Below are 23,436 nucleotides of genomic sequence, written 5' to 3'. Positions count from 1 at the left end.
GTTTTTTTTTTTCTGGAGCCTGCAAGGTAAAGTCATAATGTGCTAGTATGCATTGCTGTCACCACAGACAAGGCTTCCATCTTCACCCGTCTTGCTTTCTGGCCGTGGACTCCGGCTGTGTGAGTGGTGGGAGCCACGATGACTCCGGCTGTGTGAGTGGTGGGAGCCACGTAGAGAGCAGATAGCTACAGTATATAACATTCCTCCCATGTGTCACTGACTGCATGTCCTGCTCTGATCCAAGTCTGAATAGTGAAGTATCTCTATTCAGAGGCACCAGCCCAAGGGGGAAAATTTCCTTCTGCCCCAGTCTAGTTCTCATTTGGGTTCAGGCCACCAAAAATCTAAAGATTTTAGTGTATGCTGGAAACTTAAACCACCAACCTGCTTCGAATGGGAATAGTAAACAAAGCTGTCAAATATACATAAAAAAAAAGTATATTTAATAAGATGAAATTACACTTTCTGGATGTAGGTTGGCCTCTCCTGTACACTCTGCATTCTTTGGATTGTTTCTTGTTTGTGGTTTTTCAAAGGTTTCTGTACAATTCTGCTTGTCTGTTTGGTCAGATTGATCCTGTTGGAATAGAGATGACCAATAATAACTACGGAGACTGCAATTATGAACACAATATTAATTGTTATCCTGTTATATTAAAAGCATACTCCAGTCATAACTGAAAATGAAGAATTGGGATGCATACAAGGAGTTCTACCAACATCCTTATGTCTCTAGTGAAGATTCTACTTCCTTCCCTCACACTATAGTGTTCTGTTCTTACACATTAAGTGCTTGTCTTCTTGAAGTGCCCTATTCTTGTTCTCTGTTTCTCACACCCCTCATCACAAGTTTCCTTATACAGACTAATTGCAGAGAAGGGAAGGAGGTATGTCAGGATTCAGCAGCAGAGATGACCAAATCTGCATGGCTACACTCAAGAAACTTGGACCAGACTGTCTATGCGTTTAAGTGAGATTTATTTACAGTGAAACAAAAACCATCCGAACACCAGCACACAGCAAACATAAAAAATATAAGTGAATCAAAAACCCAGTAACATAATACCTAACTAATCAAGCCAATAAACAGAAAACGTAACCAAAAACACAAATAGATGGGAACAGCACCACCAGCTAAGGCGTTTTACGCTGCTCCCTTAGTGCTCATATACATATGTCCACTACAGATTATATTATATATATATATATATATATATATATATATATATATATATATATATATATATATATATATATATATATATTACATATATGCAACAATTATTCGTGATTTGAACAATCTGTGTGGAACAATTGGTTTGCGTCTTGCAATAATTGGCAGATAAGAACCCCTGCTCAGAGATGCAAGTGCAAATACTCTAACATATATAACAGATATAGGACATCAAATAAATCATATGAAAGACAGACTGAAAAAAAATTATAATAATAATATATTTTTTTTTTGAAAAGCCAGAAAAAAATATGTTTATCGGGGTCACTAACAGCAGAAACCTAGGATGTACTATATTCATAAAAATGTGACACATCCCGTTCATGATTGAGCCCTATAGTTTTCCGTGTACCCAGACAGAAGATCCAAAAAACGTCCTTTCTGCACAAAAATCTGAACGTATCGCCACCTCTCCTGGGGACTGTGATCTTTTCAACACCTGGTATAGATACAGCAGAGGGATCACTTGCATAACAACAGTTGAAGCGGTTTGCTACATTAGTTAAATGTTTCTTATTAATATCATAAAGATGGTTGTGCAGGCAATCCCTTAACCACTTGCAGACCAGCCACAGTATATACAGGCCTAAAATTTGTCCCTAAGAAGAATTTGGATAAATTCGAGACATACATAAATATTCAAAAATACATAAGAGGCCTGAATATTAAAAAATATCTAACCAATAACCCTATGAATATTCACGCAACAACAACCAATGAAATCGCACACAGCACTTTGAGAAACAAATCATTTTTTAACCCTCAGATTAATAATAATAAATTTATAGATGTTTTTAAAAAAGTTGTAACAGAAGATTTAAAGACACTGGACATAAAGAAGAAACGGGAGTAAATCTATTAAGTGACACTAACACCTACAAACAACTACCGAAGAATCCGGTGTTTAGAGGTAGGAAGGAGCTGGAACTAGTTGTTCACCTAGGTCTCAAAAAAATCTATACTAAATAAAAAGGAAGCTCAGTTTTTGATACCAGAGTCGGTGAGGACCCCAGTCATTTACTATCTACCTAAACTTCACAAAGACAAGAACAATCCCCCGCCAAGACCGATTGTGAACGGTATCGATTTGCTTACCTCAAGAATGGGGGAGTATATCGATAATTTTCTCCAACCGGTGGTGAAAAATACTAAAGCTTATCTGAGAGACACCAAACACATTCTACAAATTCTGGAAGAATGCTCAAATGAAGGGCCATATATTTTAGCTACAGCTGATGTAGCGTCATTGTATACTATCATCCCTCACTATGAGGCTTGTGAAGCAGTCAAATGGGGTCTTAGAAAACATTCTAACTTGATCTGTGCTCAAAGAAAATACCTGGTTAAGTGTTTGGACTTCTGTCTAAAGAACAACTATTTCTGGTATAACAAAAACTTTTACCATCAGACTACAGGAGTCGCTATGGGTGCCAAGTTTGCCCCTAGCGTAACGGGTCTATTCATGTCTCAATGGGAGGATATGATGGTGTTTTCTAACCCACAAGTCAAATTGGTCATATACAAACGATATATAGATGACATTATAGTTCTCTGGAGGGGCAGCAAGAGCAGTTTCGATGAATTTCAGGAGAAACTCAATAAGAATAACTTGAATATAGTGCTCACATGGGACTCCAGTGAAACACAAGTCACCTTCCTGGACTTAGGGATCTCACAAGAAGAGGGGAAACTTCATACAAAAACTTTTTTCAAGAATGTAGACAGGAACAGTTATCTCCCGGTGACCAGCTGCCATCATAAGAACTGGATTTACAATATTCCAAAGGGTCAGCTCATGAGACTGCGGAGGAACTGCAGTAAGCAGGAGGAATTCCGAGAACAAGCCAGACTGATGGGTCAAAGATTCCAGGACAAAGGTTACGAAAAGGCTTTTATTGAGGATAAAATATTGGAAGTAGAAGACATGAATCGTCAAAATTTGGTAAAAGATAAGACCAGACAAGAAGTAACAAGCAAACGTTTTAATGAAGGAGCCATTATTTTGGACTATAATTTCCAATATAAGAGCGTAGAAAAAAACATTAAAACACTGGCACATTTTATTAAATGACAAAGACCTACAGAATGTTTTACCCAAGATACCAAAATTCATATATAGACGTGCTCCCACTTTGAGGGATAGACTAGTTAAGAGCATCCCAGATCCACCTAAAAAGAATTATACTTTCTTTTCGGGTAAGGGTTTTTACCCTTGCAAGCGCTGTTTCGCTTGCACAAGAACCAGTAAGCCGGAGAAGAACTTCCAGTTCACAGCCACTAGCACAGGCAATACTTATGAGGTTGAGGACTTTATTTGCTGTAACACACAAGGAGCCGTGTATGTGCTTGAATGTAGTTGCGGCCTACAATATGTAGGCTGCACAAAAAGACCATTAACCACTTCCCGACCAGCGCACGACGATGTACGTCGACAGCATGGCACGGGCAGGCATATTGGCGTACATGTACGTCCAATATTCGTTGCCGCCGTGCCATCGCGCTGGTCGGGACCCCCGTGAGTCCGGTCGCGGGACCCGCGGACTCGATCGCCGCGGGCATCCCCGCGATCGTCTCACGGAGCGGCCGAATGGAGGAAATGCCCCTTTACTATTTACATTACATACTCCTGACACCTGTACATTTCATACACCTGACCTATACACTAGTTACTGTACATTGCATAATCCTGACATCTGCACTCTGTCCATTTTATATTCCTGACCCCTGTACTCTGTATCTAGGCTAAAATGTTAAAGTGGTAGTAAACTGCTGTGTTTTTTTTTTTCTGGAGCCTGCAAGGTAAAGTCATAATGTGCTAGTATGCATTGCTGTCACCACAGACAAGGCTTCCATCTTCACCCGTCTTGCTTTCTGGCCGTGGACTCCGGCTGTGTGAGTGGTGGGAGCCACGATGACTCCGGCTGTGTGAGTGGTGGGAGCCACGTAGAGAGCAGATAGCTACAGTATATAACATTCCTCCCATGTGTCACTGACTGCATGTCCTGCTCTGATCCAAGTCTGAATAGTGAAGTATCTCTATTCAGAGGCACCAGCCCAAGGGGGAAAATTTCCTTCTGCCCCAGTCTAGTTCTCATTTGGGTTCAGGCCACCAAAAATCTAAAGATTTTAGTGTATGCTGGAAACTTAAACCACCAACCTGCTTCGAATGGGAATAGTAAACAAAGCTGTCAAATATACATAAAAAAAAAGTATATTAAATAAGATGAAATTACACTTTCTGGATGTAGGTTGGCCTCTCCTGTACACTCTGCATTCTTTGGATTGTTTCTTGTTTGTGGTTTTTCAAAGGTTTCTGTACAATTCTGCTTGTCTGTTTGGTCAGATTGATCCTGTTGGAATAGAGATGACCAATAATAACTACGGAGACTGCAATTATGAACACAATATTAATTGTTATCCTGTTATATTAAAAGCATACTCCAGTCATAACTGAAAATGAAGAATTGGGATGCATACAAGGAGTTCTACCAACATCCTTATGTCTCTAGTGAAGATTCTACTTCCTTCCCTCACACTATAGTGTTCTGTTCTTACACATTAAGTGCTTGTCTTCTTGAAGTGCCCTATTCTTGTTCTCTGTTTCTCACACCCCTCATCACAAGTTTCCTTATACAGACTAATTGCAGAGAAGGGGAGGAGGTATGTCAGGATTCAGCAGCAGAGATGACCAAATCTGCATGGCTACACTCAAGAAACTTGGACCAGACTGTCTATGCGTTTAAGTGAGATTTATTTACAGTGAAACAAAAACCATCCGAACACCAGCACACAGCAAACATAAAAAATATAAGTGAATCAAAAACCCAGTAACATAATACCTAACTAATCAAGCCAATAAACAGAAAACGTAACCAAAAACACAAATAGATGGGAACAGCACCACCAGCTAAGGCGTTTTACGCTCCCTTAGTGCTCATATACATATGTCCACTACAGATTATATTATATTATATATATATATATATATATATATATATATATATATATATTACATATATGCAGGGCCGCTGATAGAAATTATGGGGCCCCGTACAGCCTACCTGACGGGGCCCCCTTCAGCTCCACCCAGGCCCCGCCCCTGGTCCCTCCTTTAGCCCCACCCCTGGCCCCACTCATTGCCCCTCCCCAGACCCCACCTTGAAACAAAGTGTAGGTTTGTCTACAAGTGATATTTGTTTTCTCCAGTCAGTTATAGGTTTGATTATCCAAAAGAAATACTGTTTTCAGATGAGAACATACCTCTTTAATATCTATATGTAATACAAACCATTACTGAATAAATAAAATGGTATTTTGGAGAGTATTGGCAGGGTAAGTATTGCAGAGTATTGCCAGGGTATTGGCGGGGTATGTATTGCAGAGTATTGGCGGGGTATGTATTGCAGAGTATTGGCAGGGTAAGTATTGCAGAGTATTGTCAGGGTATTGCCAGGGTATTGGCGGGGTAAGTATTGCAGAGTATTGGCGGGGTAAGTATTGCAGAGTATTGTCAGGGTAAGTATTGCAGAGTATTGTCAGGGTAAGTATTGCAGAGTATTGTCAGGGTATTGGCGGGGTATTGGCGGGGTATGTATTGCAGAGTATTGGCAGGGTAAGTATTGCAGAGCATTGGCAGGGTATTGGCAGAGTAAGTATTGCAGAGCATTGGCAGAGTATTGGCAGGGTAAGTATTGCAGAGTATTGGCAGGGTAAGTATAAAGTATTGCAGAGTATTGGCAGAGTATGTATTGCAGAGTATTGGCAGGGTATGTATTGGCAGGGTATGTATTGGCAGGGTATGTATTGGCAGGGTATGTATTGCAGAGTATGTATTGCAGAGTATTGCAGAGTATGTATTGCAGAGTATGTATTGCAGAGTAGGTATTGCAGAGTATGTATTGCAGAGTAGGTATTGCAGAGTATGTATTGCAGAGTAGGTATTGCAGAGTATGTATTGCAGAGTATGTATTGCAGAGTATGTATTGCAGAGTATGTTTTGCAGAGTAGGTATTGCAGAGTAGGTATTGCAGAGTAGGTATTGCAGAGTAGGTATTGCAGAGTATGTATTGCAGAGTATTGCAGAGTATGTATTGCAGAGTAGGTATTGCAGAGTAGGTATTGCAGAGTAGGTATTGCAGAGTAGGTATTGCAGAGTATTTGCAGAGTAGTAGTAGATGTTTAACTTCAAACATACACCTCACCTGTGTAATTGTTAGCTCTAGCAGGGCAGCAGAGATCACTTCCACCCTCTTCTTCAGTGTCCACAATAGCTTGATCGCCCGGCCCCTGCACTCTGTGCTCCTCTCACTCTGCTACTTCTCACGCGGAGAGAGAGAGAGAGAGGAATATCACTCCGCAACACCATAGGGTATGCTGGCCGGGACTTGTGCGGTGTGCGGAGCAGGAGGAGCGGGCGCAGAAGGCGTATTCTTCCGCGCCCGAAATACAACAAATAGTCCCTCCCCTGCAGCCTCATACAGAACAGACTAATCGCATCTAATAAAAAAAAAACTTACCGAACGGGGGTGGGGTTGTGCGGACGATGATCGGTGGAGGAGAATCTTTTTTTTTTTTTTTTTTTCTATATTAATTTTGCAGTTCAGGTTGCTCGGGCCCCCCCTGCTGGTCAGGCCCGGTACAGCAGGGCCAGTTGTACTGGCCTATCAGCGGCCCTGCATATATGCAACAATTATTCGTGATTTGAACAATCTGTGTGGAACAATTGGTTTGCGTCTTGCAATAATTGGCAGATAAGAACCCCTGCTCAGAGATGCAAGTGCAAATACTCTAACATATATAACAGATATAGGACATCAAATAAATCATATGAAAGACAGACTGAAAAAAAATTATAATAATAATATATTTTTTTTTGAAAAGCCAGAAAAAAATATGTTTATCGGGGTCACTAACAGCAGAAACCTAGGATGTACTATATTCATAAAAATGTGACACATCCTGTTCATGATTGAGCCCTATAGTTTTCCGTGTACCCAGACAGAAGATCCAAAAAACGTCCTTTCTGCACAAAAATCTGAACGTATCGCCACCTCTCCTGGGGACTGTGATCTTTTCAACACCTGGTATAGATACAGCAGAGGGATCACTTGCATAACAACAGTTGAAGCGGTTTGCTACATTAGTTAAATGTTTCTTATTAATATCATAAAGATGGTTGTGCAGGCAATCCCTTAACCACTTGCAGACCAGCCACAGTATATACAGGCCTAAAATTTGTCCCTAAGAAGAATTTGGATAAATTCGAGACATACATAAATATTCAAAAATACATAAGAGGCCTGAATATTAAAAAATATCTAACCAATAACCCTATGAATATTTACGCAACAACAACCAATGAAATCGCACACAGCACTTTGAGAAACAAATCATTTTTTAACCCTCAGATTAATAATAATAAATTTATAGATGTTTTTAAAAAAGTTGTAACAGAAGATTTAAAGACACTGGACATAAAGAAGAAACGGGAGTAAATCTATTAAGTGACACTAACACCTACAAACAACTACCGAAGAATCCGGTGTTTAGAGGTAGGAAGGAGCTGGAACTAGTTGTTCACCTAGGTCTCAAAAAAATCTATACTAAATAAAAAGGAAGCTCAGTTTTTGATACCAGAGTCGGTGAGGACCCCAGTCATTTACTATCTACCTAAACTTCACAAAGACAAGAACAATCCCCCGCCAAGACCGATTGTGAACGGTATCGATTTGCTTACCTCAAGAATGGGGGAGTATATCGATAATTTTCTCCAACCGGTGGTGAAAAATACTAAAGCTTATCTGAGAGACACCAAACACATTCTACAAATTCTGGAAGAATGCTCAAATGAAGGGTGTTTGGTTTGTCTCTCAGATAAGCTTTAGTATTTTTCACCCACCGGTTGGAGAAATTATCGATATACTCCCCCATTCTTGAAGGTAAGCAAATCGATACTCCTCACTATGGGCTTGGAGCAGGGGTCATTGAAGTTTAGGTAGATAGTAAATGACTGGGGTCACCGACTCTGGTATCAAAAACTTTTACCATCAGACTACAGGAGTCGCTATGGTGCCAAGTTTGCCCCTAGCGTAACGGGTCTATTCATGTCTCAATGGGAGGATATGATGGTGTTTTCTAACCCACAAGTCGAATTGGTCATATACAAACGATATATAGATGACATTATAGTTCTCTGGAGGGGCAGCAAGAGCAGTTTCGATGAATTTCAGGAGAAACTCAATAAGAATAACTTGAATATAGTGCTCACATGGGACTCCAGTGTAACACAAGTCACCTTCCTGGACTTAGGGATCTCACAAGAAGAGGGGAAACTTCATACAAAAACTTTTTTCAAGAATGTAGACAGGAACAGTTATCTCCCGGTGACCAGCTGCCATCATAAGAACTGGATTTACAATATTCCAAAGGGTCAGCTCATGAGACTGCGGAGGAACTGCAGTAAGCAGGAGGAATTCCGAGAACAAGCCAGACTGATGGGTCAAAGATTCCAGGACAAAGGTTACGAAAAGGCTTTTATTGAGGATAAAATATTGGAAGTAGAAGACATGAATCGTCAAAATTTGGTAAAAGATAAGACCAGACAAGAAGTAACAAGCAAACGTTTTAATGAAGGAGCCATTATTTTGGACTATAATTTCCAATATAAGAGCGTAGAAAAAAACATTAAAACACTGGCACATTTTATTAAATGACAAAGACCTACAGAATGTTTTACCCAAGATACCAAAATTCATATATAGACGTGCTCCCACTTTGAGGGATAGACTAGTTAAGAGCATCCCAGATCCACCTAAAAAGAATTATACTTTCTTTTCGGGTAAGGGTTTTTACCCTTGCAAGCGCTGTTTCGCTTGCACAAGAACCAGTAAGCCGGAGAAGAACTTCCAGTTCACAGCCACTAGCACAGGCAATACTTATGAGGTTGAGGACTTTATTTGCTGTAACACACAAGGAGCCGTGTATGTGCTTGAATGTAGTTGCGGCCTACAATATGTAGGCTGCACAAAAAGACCATTAACCACTTCCCGACCAGCGCACGACGATGTACGTCGACAGCATGGCACGGGCAGGCATATTGGCGTACATGTACGTCCAATATTCGTTGCCGCCGTGCCATCGCGCTGGTCGGGACCCCCGTGAGTCCGGTCGCGGGACCCGCGGACTCGATCGCCGCGGGCATCCCGCGATCGTCTCACGGAGCGGCCGAATGGAGGAAATGCCCCTTTACTATTTACATTACATACTCCTGACACCTGTACATTTCATACACCTGACCTATACACTAGTTACTGTACATTGCATAATCCTGACATCTGCACTCTGTCCATTTTATATTCCTGACCCCTGTACTCTGTATCTAGGCTAAAATGTTAAAGTGGTAGTAAACTGCTGTGTTTTTTTTTTTCTGGAGCCTGCAAGGTAAAGTCATAATGTGCTAGTATGCATTGCTGTCACCACAGACAAGGCTTCCATCTTCACCCGTCTTGCTTTCTGGCCGTGGACTCCGGCTGTGTGAGTGGTGGGAGCCACGATGACTCCGGCTGTGTGAGTGGTGGGAGCCACGTAGAGAGCAGATAGCTACAGTATATAACATTCCTCCCATGTGTCACTGACTGCATGTCCTGCTCTGATCCAAGTCTGAATAGTGAAGTATCTCTATTCAGAGGCACCAGCCCAAGGGGGAAAATTTCCTTCTGCCCCAGTCTAGTTCTCATTTGGGTTCAGGCCACCAAAAATCTAAAGATTTTAGTGTATGCTGGAAACTTAAACCACCAACCTGCTTCGAATGGGAATAGTAAACAAAGCTGTCAAATATACATAAAAAAAAAGTATATTAAATAAGATGAAATTACACTTTCTGGATGTAGGTTGGCCTCTCCTGTACACTCTGCATTCTTTGGATTGTTTCTTGTTTGTGGTTTTTCAAAGGTTTCTGTACAATTCTGCTTGTCTGTTTGGTCAGATTGATCCTGTTGGAATAGAGATGACCAATAATAACTACGGAGACTGCAATTATGAACACAATATTAATTGTTATCCTGTTATATTAAAAGCATACTCCAGTCATAACTGAAAATGAAGAATTGGGATGCATACAAGGAGTTCTACCAACATCCTTATGTCTCTAGTGAAGATTCTACTTCCTTCCCTCACACTATAGTGTTCTGTTCTTACACATTAAGTGCTTGTCTTCTTGAAGTGCCCTATTCTTGTTCTCTGTTTCTCACACCCCTCATCACAAGTTTCCTTATACAGACTAATTGCAGAGAAGGGGAGGAGGTATGTCAGGATTCAGCAGCAGAGATGACCAAATCTGCATGGCTACACTCAAGAAACTTGGACCAGACTGTCTATGCGTTTAAGTGAGATTTATTTACAGTGAAACAAAAACCATCCGAACACCAGCACACAGCAAACATAAAAAATATAAGTGAATCAAAAACCCAGTAACATAATACCTAACTAATCAAGCCAATAAACAGAAAACGTAACCAAAAACACAAATAGATGGGAACAGCACCACCAGCTAAGGCGTTTTACGCTCCCTTAGTGCTCATATACATATGTCCACTACAGATTATATTATATATATATATATATATATATATATATATATATATATATATATATATTACATATATGCAACAATTATTCGTGATTTGAACAATCTGTGTGGAACAATTGGTTTACGTCTTGCAATAATTGGCAGATAAGAACCCCTGCTCAGAGATGCAAGTGCAAATACTCTAACATATATAACAGATATAGGACATCAAATAAATCATATGAAAGACAGACTGAAAAAAAATTATAATAATAATATATTTTTTTTTTGAAAAGCCAGAAAAAAATATGTTTATCGGGGTCACTAACAGCAGAAACCTAGGATGTACTATATTCATAAAAATGTGACACATCCCGTTCATGATTGAGCCCTATAGTTTTCCGTGTACCCAGACAGAAGATCCAAAAAACGTCCTTTCTGCACAAAAATCTGAACGTATCGCCACCTCTCCTGGGGACTGTGATCTTTTCAACACCTGGTATAGATACAGCAGAGGGATCACTTGCATAACAACAGTTGAAGCGGTTTGCTACATTAGTTAAATGTTTCTTATTAATATCATAAAGATGGTTGTGCAGGCAATCCCTTAACCACTTGCAGACCAGCCACAGTATATACAGGCCTAAAATTTGTCCCTAAGAAGAATTTGGATAAATTCGAGACATACATAAATATTCAAAAATACATAAGAGGCCTGAATATTAAAAAATATCTAACCAATAACCCTATGAATATTCACGCAACAACAACCAATGAAATCGCACACAGCACTTTGAGAAACAAATCATTTTTTAACCCTCAGATTAATAATAATAAATTTATAGATGTTTTTAAAAAAGTTGTAACAGAAGATTTAAAGACACTGGACATAAAGAAGAAACGGGAGTAAATCTATTAAGTGACACTAACACCTACAAACAACTACCGAAGAATCCGGTGTTTAGAGGTAGGAAGGAGCTGGAACTAGTTGTTCACCTAGGTCTCAAAAAAATCTATACTAAATAAAAAGGAAGCTCAGTTTTTGATACCAGAGTCGGTGAGGACCCCAGTCATTTACTATCTACCTAAACTTCACAAAGACAAGAACAATCCCCCGCCAAGACCGATTGTGAACGGTATCGATTTGCTTACCTCAAGAATGGGGGAGTATATCGATAATTTTCTCCAACCGGTGGTGAAAAATACTAAAGCTTATCTGAGAGACACCAAACACATTCTACAAATTCTGGAAGAATGCTCAAATGAAGGGCCATATATTTTAGCTACAGCTGATGTAGCGTCATTGTATACTATCATCCCTCACTATGAGGCTTGTGAAGCAGTCAAATGGGGTCTTAGAAAACATTCTAACTTGATCTGTGCTCAAAGAAAATACCTGGTTAAGTGTTTGGACTTCTGTCTAAAGAACAACTATTTCTGGTATAACAAAAACTTTTACCATCAGACTACAGGAGTCGCTATGGGTGCCAAGTTTGCCCCTAGCGTAACGGGTCTATTCATGTCTCAATGGGAGGATATGATGGTGTTTTCTAACCCACAAGTCGAATTGGTCATATACAAACGATATATAGATGACATTATAGTTCTCTGGAGGGGCAGCAAGAGCAGTTTCGATGAATTTCAGGAGAAACTCAATAAGAATAACTTGAATATAGTGCTCACATGGGACTCCAGTGTAACACAAGTCACCTTCCTGGACTTAGGGATCTCACAAGAAGAGGGGAAACTTCATACAAAAACTTTTTTCAAGAATGTAGACAGGAACAGTTATCTCCCGGTGACCAGCTGCCATCATAAGAACTGGATTTACAATATTCCAAAGGGTCAGCTCATGAGACTGCGGAGGAACTGCAGTAAGCAGGAGGAATTCCGAGAACAAGCCAGACTGATGGGTCAAAGATTCCAGGACAAAGGTTACGAAAAGGCTTTTATTGAGGATAAAATATTGGAAGTAGAAGACATGAATCGTCAAAATTTGGTAAAAGATAAGACCAGACAAGAAGTAACAAGCAAACGTTTTAATGAAGGAGCCATTATTTTGGACTATAATTTCCAATATAAGAGCGTAGAAAAAAACATTAAAACACTGGCACATTTTATTAAATGACAAAGACCTACAGAATGTTTTACCCAAGATACCAAAATTCATATATAGACGTGCTCCCACTTTGAGGGATAGACTAGTTAAGAGCATCCCAGATCCACCTAAAAAGAATTATACTTTCTTTTCGGGTAAGGGTTTTTACCCTTGCAAGCGCTGTTTCGCTTGCACAAGAACCAGTAAGCCGGAGAAGAACTTCCAGTTCACAGCCACTAGCACAGGCAATACTTATGAGGTTGAGGACTTTATTTGCTGTAACACACAAGGAGCCGTGTATGTGCTTGAATGTAGTTGCGGCCTACAATATGTAGGCTGCACAAAAAGACCATTAACCACTTCCCGACCAGCGCACGACGATGTACGTCGACAGCATGGCACGGGCAGGCATATTGGCGTACATGTACGTCCAATATTCGTTGCCGCCGTGCCATCGCGCTGGTCGGGACCCCCGTGAGTCCGGTCGCGGGACCCGCGGACTCGATCGCCGCGGGCATCCCCGCGATCGTCTCACGGAGCGGCCGAATGGAGGAAATGCCCCTTTACTATTTACATTACATACTCCTGACACCTGTACATTTCATACACCTGACCTATACACTAGTTACTGTACATTGCATAATCCTGACATCTGCACTCTGTCCATTTTATATTCCTGACCCCTGTACTCTGTATCTAGGCTAAAATGTTAAAGTGGTAGTAAACTGCTGTGTTTTTTTTTTCTGGAGCCTGCAAGGTAAAGTCATAATGTGCTAGTATGCATTGCTGTCACCACAGACAAGGCTTCCATCTTCACCCGTCTTGCTTTCTGGCCGTGGACTCCGGCTGTGTGAGTGGTGGGAGCCACGATGACTCCGGCTGTGTGAGTGGTGGGAGCCACGTAGAGAGCAGATAGCTACAGTATATAACATTCCTCCCATGTGTCACTGACTGCATGTCCTGCTCTGATCCAAGTCTGAATAGTGAAGTATCTCTATTCAGAGGCACCAGCCCAAGGGGGAAAATTTCCTTCTGCCCCAGTCTAGTTCTCATTTGGGTTCAGGCCACCAAAAATCTAAAGATTTTAGTGTATGCTGGAAACTTAAACCACCAACCTGCTTCGAATGGGAATAGTAAACAAAGCTGTCAAATATACATAAAAAAAAAGTATATTAAATAAGATGAAATTACACTTTCTGGATGTAGGTTGGCCTCTCCTGTACACTCTGCATTCTTTGGATTGTTTCTTGTTTGTGGTTTTTCAAAGGTTTCTGTACAATTCTGCTTGTCTGTTTGGTCAGATTGATCCTGTTGGAATAGAGATGACCAATAATAACTACGGAGACTGCAATTATGAACACAATATTAATTGTTATCCTGTTATATTAAAAGCATACTCCAGTCATAACTGAAAATGAAGAATTGGGATGCATACAAGGAGTTCTACCAACATCCTTATGTCTCTAGTGAAGATTCTACTTCCTTCCCTCACACTATAGTGTTCTGTTCTTACACATTAAGTGCTTGTCTTCTTGAAGTGCCCTATTCTTGTTCTCTGTTTCTCACACCCCTCATCACAAGTTTCCTTATACAGACTAATTGCAGAGAAGGGGAGGAGGTATGTCAGGATTCAGCAGCAGAGATGACCAAATCTGCATGGCTACACTCAAGAAACTTGGACCAGACTGTCTATGCGTTTAAGTGAGATTTATTTACAGTGAAACAAAAACCATCCGAACACCAGCACACAGCAAACATAAAAAATATAAGTGAATCAAAAACCCAGTAACATAATACCTAACTAATCAAGCCAATAAACAGAAAACGTAACCAAAAACACAAATAGATGGGAACAGCACCACCAGCTAAGGCGTTTTACGCTCCCTTAGTGCTCATATACATATGTCCACTACAGATTATATATATATATATATATATATATATATATATATATATATATATATATTACATATATGCAACAATTATTCGTGATTTGAACAATCTGTGTGGAACAATTGGTTTACGTCTTGCAATAATTGGCAGATAAGAACCCCTGCTCAGAGATGCAAGTGCAAATACTCTAACATATATAACAGATATAGGACATCAAATAAATCATATGAAAGACAGACTGAAAAAAAATTATAATAATAATATATTTTTTTTTTGAAAAGCCAGAAAAAAATATGTTTATCGGGGTCACTAACAGCAGAAACCTAGGATGTACTATATTCATAAAAATGTGACACATCCCGTTCATGATTGAGCCCTATAGTTTTCCGTGTACCCAGACAGAAGATCCAAAAAACGTCCTTTCTGCACAAAAATCTGAACGTATCGCCACCTCTCCTGGGGACTGTGATCTTTTCAACACCTGGTATAGATACAGCAGAGGGATCACTTGCATAACAACAGTTGAAGCGGTTTGCTACATTAGTTAAATGTTTCTTATTAATATCATAAAGATGGTTGTGCAGGCAATCCCTTAACCACTTGCAGACCAGCCACAGTATATACAGGCCTAAAATTTGTCCCTAAGAAGAATTTGGATAAATTCGAGACATACATAAATATTCAAAAATACATAAGAGGCCTGAATATTAAAAAATATCTAACCAATAACCCTATGAATATTCACGCAACAACAACCAATGAAATCGCACACAGCACTTTGAGAAACAAATCATTTTTTAACCCTCAGATTAATAATAATAAATTTATAGATGTTTTTAAAAAAGTTGTAACAGAAGATTTAAAGACACTGGACATAAAGAAGAAACGGGAGTAAATCTATTAAGTGACACTAACACCTACAAACAACTACCGAAGAATCCGGTGTTTAGAGGTAGGAAGGAGCTGGAACTAGTTGTTCACCTAGGTCTCAAAAAAATCTATACTAAATAAAAAGGAAGCTCAGTTTTTGATACCAGAGTCGGTGAGGACCCCAGTCATTTACTATCTACCTAAACTTCACAAAGACAAGAACAATCCCCCGCCAAGACCGATTGTGAACGGTATCGATTTGCTTACCTCAAGAATGGGGGAGTATATCGATAATTTTCTCCAACCGGTGGTGAAAAATACTAAAGCTTATCTGAGAGACACCAAACACATTCTACAAATTCTGGAAGAATGCTCAAATGAAGGGCCATATATTTTAGCTACAGCTGATGTAGCGTCATTGTATACTATCATCCCTCACTATGAGGCTTGTGAAGCAGTCAAATGGGGTCTTAGAAAACATTCTAACTTGATCTGTGCTCAAAGAAAATACCTGGTTAAGTGTTTGGACTTCTGTCTAAAGAACAACTATTTCTGGTATAACAAAAACTTTTACCATCAGACTACAGGAGTCGCTATGGGTGCCAAGTTTGCCCCTAGCGTAACGGGTCTATTCATGTCTCAATGGGAGGATATGATGGTGTTTTCTAACCCACAAGTCGAATTGGTCATATACAAACGATATATAGATGACATTATAGTTCTCTGGAGGGGCAGCAAGAGCAGTTTCGATGAATTTCAGGAGAAACTCAATAAGAATAACTTGAATATAGTGCTCACATGGGACTCCAGTGAAACACAAGTCACCTTCCTGGACTTAGGGATCTCACAAGAAGAGGGGAAACTTCATACAAAAACTTTTTTCAAGAATGTAGACAGGAACAGTTATCTCCCGGTGACCAGCTGCCATCATAAGAACTGGATTTACAATATTCCAAAGGGTCAGCTCATGAGACTGCGGAGGAACTGCAGTAAGCAGGAGGAATTCCGAGAACAAGCCAGACTGATGGGTCAAAGATTCCAGGACAAAGGTTACGAAAAGGCTTTTATTGAGGATAAAATATTGGAAGTAGAAGACATGAATCGTCAAAATTTGGTAAAAGATAAGACCAGACAAGAAGTAACAAGCAAACGTTTTAATGAAGGAGCCATTATTTTGGACTATAATTTCCAATATAAGAGCGTAGAAAAAAACATTAAAACACTGGCACATTTTATTAAATGACAAAGACCTACAGAATGTTTTACCCAAGATACCAAAATTCATATATAGACGTGCTCCCACTTTGAGGGATAGACTAGTTAAGAGCATCCCAGATCCACCTAAAAAGAATTATACTTTCTTTTCGGGTAAGGGTTTTTACCCTTGCAAGCGCTGTTTCGCTTGCACAAGAACCAGTAAGCCGGAGAAGAACTTCCAGTTCACAGCCACTAGCACAGGCAATACTTATGAGGTTGAGGACTTTATTTGCTGTAACACACAAGGAGCCGTGTATGTGCTTGAATGTAGTTGCGGCCTACAATATGTAGGCTGCACAAAAAGACCATTAACCACTTCCCGACCAGCGCACGACGATGTACGTCGACAGCATGGCACGGGCAGGCATATTGGCGTACATGTACGTCCAATATTCGTTGCCGCCGTGCCATCGCGCTGGTCGGGACCCCCGTGAGTCGGGTCGCGGGACCCGCGGACTCGATCGCCGCGGGCATCCCCGCGATCGTCTCACGGAGCGGCCGAATGGAGGAAATGCCCCTTTACTATTTACATTACATACTCCTGACACCTGTACATTTCATACACCTGACCTATACACTAGTTACTGTACATTGCATAATCCTGACATCTGCACTCTGTCCATTTTATATTCCTGACCCCTGTACTCTGTATCTAGGCTAAAATGTTAAAGTGGTAGTAAACTGCTGTGTTTTTTTTTTTCTGGAGCCTGCAAGGTAAAGTCATAATGTGCTAGTATGCATTGCTGTCACCACAGACAAGGCTTCCATCTTCACCCGTCTTGCTTTCTGGCCGTGGACTCCGGCTGTGTGAGTGGTGGGAGCCACGATGACTCCGGCTGTGTGAGTGGTGGGAGCCACGTAGAGAGCAGATAGCTACAGTATATAACATTCCTCCCATGTGTCACTGACTGCATGTCCTGCTCTGATCCAAGTCTGAATAGTGAAGTATCTCTATTCAGAGGCACCAGCCCAAGGGGGAAAATTTCCTTCTGCCCCAGTCTAGTTCTCATTTGGGTTCAGGCCACCAAAAATCTAAAGATTTTAGTGTATGCTGGAAACTTAAACCACCAACCTGCTTCGAATGGGAATAGTAAACAAAGCTGTCAAATATACATAAAAAAAAAGTATATTAAATAAGATGAAATTACACTTTCTGGATGTAGGTTGGCCTCTCCTGTACACTCTGCATTCTTTGGATTGTTTCTTGTTTGTGGTTTTTCAAAGGTTTCTGTACAATTCTGCTTGTCTGTTTGGTCAGATTGATCCTGTTGGAATAGAGATGACCAATAATAACTACGGAGACTGCAATTATGAACACAATATTAATTGTTATCCTGTTATATTAAAAGCATACTCCAGTCATAACTGAAAATGAAGAATTGGGATGCATACAAGGAGTTCTACCAACATCCTTATGTCTCTAGTGAAGATTCTACTTCCTTCCCTCACACTATAGTGTTCTGTTCTTACACATTAAGTGCTTGTCTTCTTGAAGTGCCCTATTCTTGTTCTCTGTTTCTCACACCCCTCATCACAAGTTTCCTTATACAGACTAATTGCAGAGAAGGGGAGGAGGTATGTCAGGATTCAGCAGCAGAGATGACCAAATCTGCATGGCTACACTCAAGAAACTTGGACCAGACTGTCTATGCGTTTAAGTGAGATTTATTTACAGTGAAACAAAAACCATCCGAACACCAGCACACAGCAAACATAAAAAATATAAGTGAATCAAAAACCCAGTAACATAATACCTAACTAATCAAGCCAATAAACAGAAAACGTAACCAAAAACACAAATAGATGGGAACAGCACCACCAGCTAAGGCGTTTTACGCTCCCTTAGTGCTCATATACATATGTCCACTACAGATTATATTATATATATATATATATATATATATATATATATATATATATATATATATATATATATATATACATATATGCAACAATTATTCGTGATTTGAACAATCTGTGTGGAACAATTGGTTTGCGTCTTGCAATAATTGGCAGATAAGAACCCCTGCTCAGAGATGCAAGTGCAAATACTCTAACATATATAACAGATATAGGACATCAAATAAATCATATGAAAGACAGACTGAAAAAAAATTATAATAATAATATTTTTTTTTTTGAAAAGCCAGAAAAAAATATGTTTATCGGGGTCACTAACAGCAGAAACCTAGGATGTACTATATTCATAAAAATGTGACACATCCCGTTCATGATTGAGCCCTATAGTTTTCCGTGTACCCAGACAGAAGATCCAAAAAACGTCCTTTCTGCACAAAAATCTGAACGTATCGCCACCTCTCCTGGGGACTGTGATCTTTTCAACACCTGGTATAGATACAGCAGAGGGATCACTTGCATAACAACAGTTGAAGCGGTTTGCTACATTAGTTAAATGTTTCTTATTAATATCATAAAGATGGTTGTGCAGGCAATCCCTTAACCACTTGCAGACCAGCCACAGTATATACAGGCCTAAAATTTGTCCCTAAGAAGAATTTGGATAAATTCGAGACATACATAAATATTCAAAAATACATAAGAGGCCTGAATATTAAAAAATATCTAACCAATAACCCTATGAATATTCACGCAACAACAACCAATGAAATCGCACACAGCACTTTGAGAAACAAATCATTTTTTAACCCTCAGATTAATAATAATAAATTTATAGATGTTTTTAAAAAAGTTGTAACAGAAGATTTAAAGACACTGGACATAAAGAAGAAACGGGAGTAAATCTATTAAGTGACACTAACACCTACAAACAACTACCGAAGAATCCGGTGTTTAGAGGTAGGAAGGAGCTGGAACTAGTTGTTCACCTAGGTCTCAAAAAAATCTATACTAAATAAAAAGGAAGCTCAGTTTTTGATACCAGAGTCGGTGAGGACCCCAGTCATTTACTATCTACCTAAACTTCACAAAGACAAGAACAATCCCCCGCCAAGACCGATTGTGAACGGTATCGATTCGCTTACCTCAAGAATGGGGGAGTATATCGATAATTTTCTCCAACCGGTGGTGAAAAATACTAAAGCTTATCTGAGAGACACCAAACACATTCTACAAATTCTGGAAGAATGCTCAAATGAAGGGCCATATATTTTAGCTACAGCTGATGTAGCGTCATTGTATACTATCATCCCTCACTATGAGGCTTGTGAAGCAGTCAAATGGGGTCTTAGAAAACATTCTAACTTGATCTGTGCTCAAAGAAAATACCTGGTTAAGTGTTTGGACTTCTGTCTAAAGAACAACTATTTCTGGTATAACAAAAACTTTTACCATCAGACTACAGGAGTCGCTATGGGTGCCAAGTTTGCCCCTAGCGTAACGGGTCTATTCATGTCTCAATGGGAGGATATGATGGTGTTTTCTAACCCACAAGTCGAATTGGTCATATACAAACGATATATAGATGACATTATAGTTCTCTGGAGGGGCAGCAAGAGCAGTTTCGATGAATTTCAGGAGAAACTCAATAAGAATAACTTGAATATAGTGCTCACATGGGACTCCAGTGAAACACAAGTCACCTTCCTGGACTTAGGGATCTCACAAGAAGAGGGGAAACTTCATACAAAAACTTTTTTCAAGAATGTAGACAGGAACAGTTATCTCCCGGTGACCAGCTGCCATCATAAGAACTGGATTTACAATATTCCAAAGGGTCAGCTCATGAGACTGCGGAGGAACTGCAGTAAGCAGGAGGAATTCCGAGAACAAGCCAGACTGATGGGTCAAAGATTCCAGGACAAAGGTTACGAAAAGGCTTTTATTGAGGATAAAATATTGGAAGTAGAAGACATGAATCGTCAAAATTTGGTAAAAGATAAGACCAGACAAGAAGTAACAAGCAAACGTTTTAATGAAGGAGCCATTATTTTGGACTATAATTTCCAATATAAGAGCGTAGAAAAAAACATTAAAACACTGGCACATTTTATTAAATGACAAAGACCTACAGAATGTTTTACCCAAGATACCAAAATTCATATATAGACGTGCTCCCACTTTGAGGGATAGACTAGTTAAGAGCATCCCAGATCCACCTAAAAAGAATTATACTTTCTTTTCGGGTAAGGGTTTTTACCCTTGCAAGCGCTGTTTCGCTTGCACAAGAACCAGTAAGCCGGAGAAGAACTTCCAGTTCACAGCCACTAGCACAGGCAATACTTATGAGGTTGAGGACTTTATTTGCTGTAACACACAAGGAGCCGTGTATGTGCTTGAATGTAGTTGCGGCCTACAATATGTAGGCTGCACAAAAAGACCATTAACCACTTCCCGACCAGCGCACGACGATGTACGTCGACAGCATGGCACGGGCAGGCATATTGGCGTACATGTACGTCCAATATTCGTTGCCGCCGTGCCATCGCGCTGGTCGGGACCCCCGTGAGTCCGGTCGCGGGACCCGCGGACTCGATCGCCGCGGGCATCCCCGCGATCGTCTCACGGAGCGGCCGAATGGAGGAAATGCCCCTTTACTATTTACATTACATACTCCTGACACCTGTACATTTCATACACCTGACCTATACACTAGTTACTGTACATTGCATAATCCTGACATCTGCACTCTGTCCATTTTATATTCCTGACCCCTGTACTCTGTATCTAGGCTAAAATGTTAAAGTGGTAGTAAACTGCTGTGTTTTTTTTTTTCTGGAGCCTGCAAGGTAAAGTCATAATGTGCTAGTATGCATTGCTGTCACCACAGACAAGGCTTCCATCTTCACCCGTCTTGCTTTCTGGCCGTGGACTCCGGCTGTGTGAGTGGTGGGAGCCACGATGACTCCGGCTGTGTGAGTGGTGGGAGCCACGTAGAGAGCAGATAGCTACAGTATATAACATTCCTCCCATGTGTCACTGACTGCATGTCCTGCTCTGATCCAAGTCTGAATAGTGAAGTATCTCTATTCAGAGGCACCAGCCCAAGGGGGAAAATTTCCTTCTGCCCCAGTCTAGTTCTCATTTGGGTTCAGGCCACCAAAAATCTAAAGATTTTAGTGTATGCTGGAAACTTAAACCACCAACCTGCTTCGAATGGGAATAGTAAACAAAGCTGTCAAATATACATAAAAAAAAAGTATATTTAATAAGATGAAATTACACTTTCTGGATGTAGGTTGGCCTCTCCTGTACACTCTGCATTCTTTGGATTGTTTCTTGTTTGTGGTTTTTCAAAGGTTTCTGTACAATTCTGCTTGTCTGTTTGGTCAGATTGATCCTGTTGGAATAGAGATGACCAATAATAACTACGGAGACTGCAATTATGAACACAATATTAATTGTTATCCTGTTATATTAAAAGCATACTCCAGTCATAACTGAAAATGAAGAATTGGGATGCATACAAGGAGTTCTACCAACATCCTTATGTCTCTAGTGAAGATTCTACTTCCTTCCCTCACACTATAGTGTTCTGTTCTTACACATTAAGTGCTTGTCTTCTTGAAGTGCCCTATTCTTGTTCTCTGTTTCTCACACCCCTCATCACAAGTTTCCTTATACAGACTAATTGCAGAGAAGGGAAGGAGGTATGTCAGGATTCAGCAGCAGAGATGACCAAATCTGCATGGCTACACTCAAGAAACTTGGACCAGACTGTCTATGCGTTTAAGTGAGATTTATTTACAGTGAAACAAAAACCATCCGAACACCAGCACACAGCAAACATAAAAAATATAAGTGAATCAAAAACCCAGTAACATAATACCTAACTAATCAAGCCAATAAACAGAAAACGTAACCAAAAACACAAATAGATGGGAACAGCACCACCAGCTAAGGCGTTTTACGCTCCCTTAGTGCTCATATACATATGTCCACTACAGATTATATTATATATATATATATATATATATATATATATATATATATATATATATATATATATATATATATATTACATATATGCAACAATTATTCGTGATTTGAACAATCTGTGTGGAACAATTGGTTTGCGTCTTGCAATAATTGGCAGATAAGAACCCCTGCTCAGAGATGCAAGTGCAAATACTCTAACATATATAACAGATATAGGACATCAAATAAATCATATGAAAGACAGACTGAAAAAAAATTATAATAATAATATATTTTTTTTTTGAAAAGCCAGAAAAAAATATGTTTATCGGGGTCACTAACAGCAGAAACCTAGGATGTACTATATTCATAAAAATGTGACACATCCCGTTCATGATTGAGCCCTATAGTTTTCCGTGTACCCAGACAGAAGATCCAAAAAACGTCCTTTCTGCACAAAAATCTGAACGTATCGCCACCTCTCCTGGGGACTGTGATCTTTTCAACACCTGGTATAGATACAGCAGAGGGATCACTTGCATAACAACAGTTGAAGCGGTTTGCTACATTAGTTAAATGTTTCTTATTAATATCATAAAGATGGTTGTGCAGGCAATCCCTTAACCACTTGCAGACCAGCCACAGTATATACAGGCCTAAAATTTGTCCCTAAGAAGAATTTGG

General features: G+C 39.9%; 1 protein-coding gene across 4 annotated transcripts in view; it reads right to left on the bottom strand.

Moving 5' to 3' along the window:
* LOC143960307 (uncharacterized) overlaps positions 1-23,436 on the bottom strand; it is a 233,298-nt gene that overhangs the window by 29,239 nt on the left and 180,623 nt on the right. For all 4 annotated transcript variants that reach the window (XM_077468748.1, XM_077468746.1, XM_077468749.1 and 1 more), the window contains exons 18-23: positions 22,058-22,174; positions 18,066-18,182; positions 14,089-14,205; positions 10,108-10,224; positions 4,468-4,584; positions 461-577 (exon numbers count right to left, since the gene is read on the bottom strand). In XM_077468748.1, the coding sequence (XP_077324874.1) occupies positions 461-577; positions 4,468-4,584; positions 10,108-10,224; positions 14,089-14,205; positions 18,066-18,182; positions 22,058-22,174 (702 nt within the window). The remainder of the gene's footprint in view (positions 1-460; positions 578-4,467; positions 4,585-10,107; positions 10,225-14,088; positions 14,206-18,065; positions 18,183-22,057; positions 22,175-23,436) is intronic.

Source organism: Lithobates pipiens, unplaced genomic scaffold, assembly GCF_037356315.1.
Source record: "Lithobates pipiens isolate NorthernLeopardFrog02 unplaced genomic scaffold, aLitPip1_a1.2 Scaffold_8, whole genome shotgun sequence".
Lineage (NCBI taxonomy): Eukaryota > Metazoa > Chordata > Amphibia > Anura > Ranidae > Lithobates > Lithobates pipiens.
The sequence above is the reverse complement of the archived record's forward strand: the minus strand, read 5'-3'. Positions and strand labels throughout refer to the sequence as shown.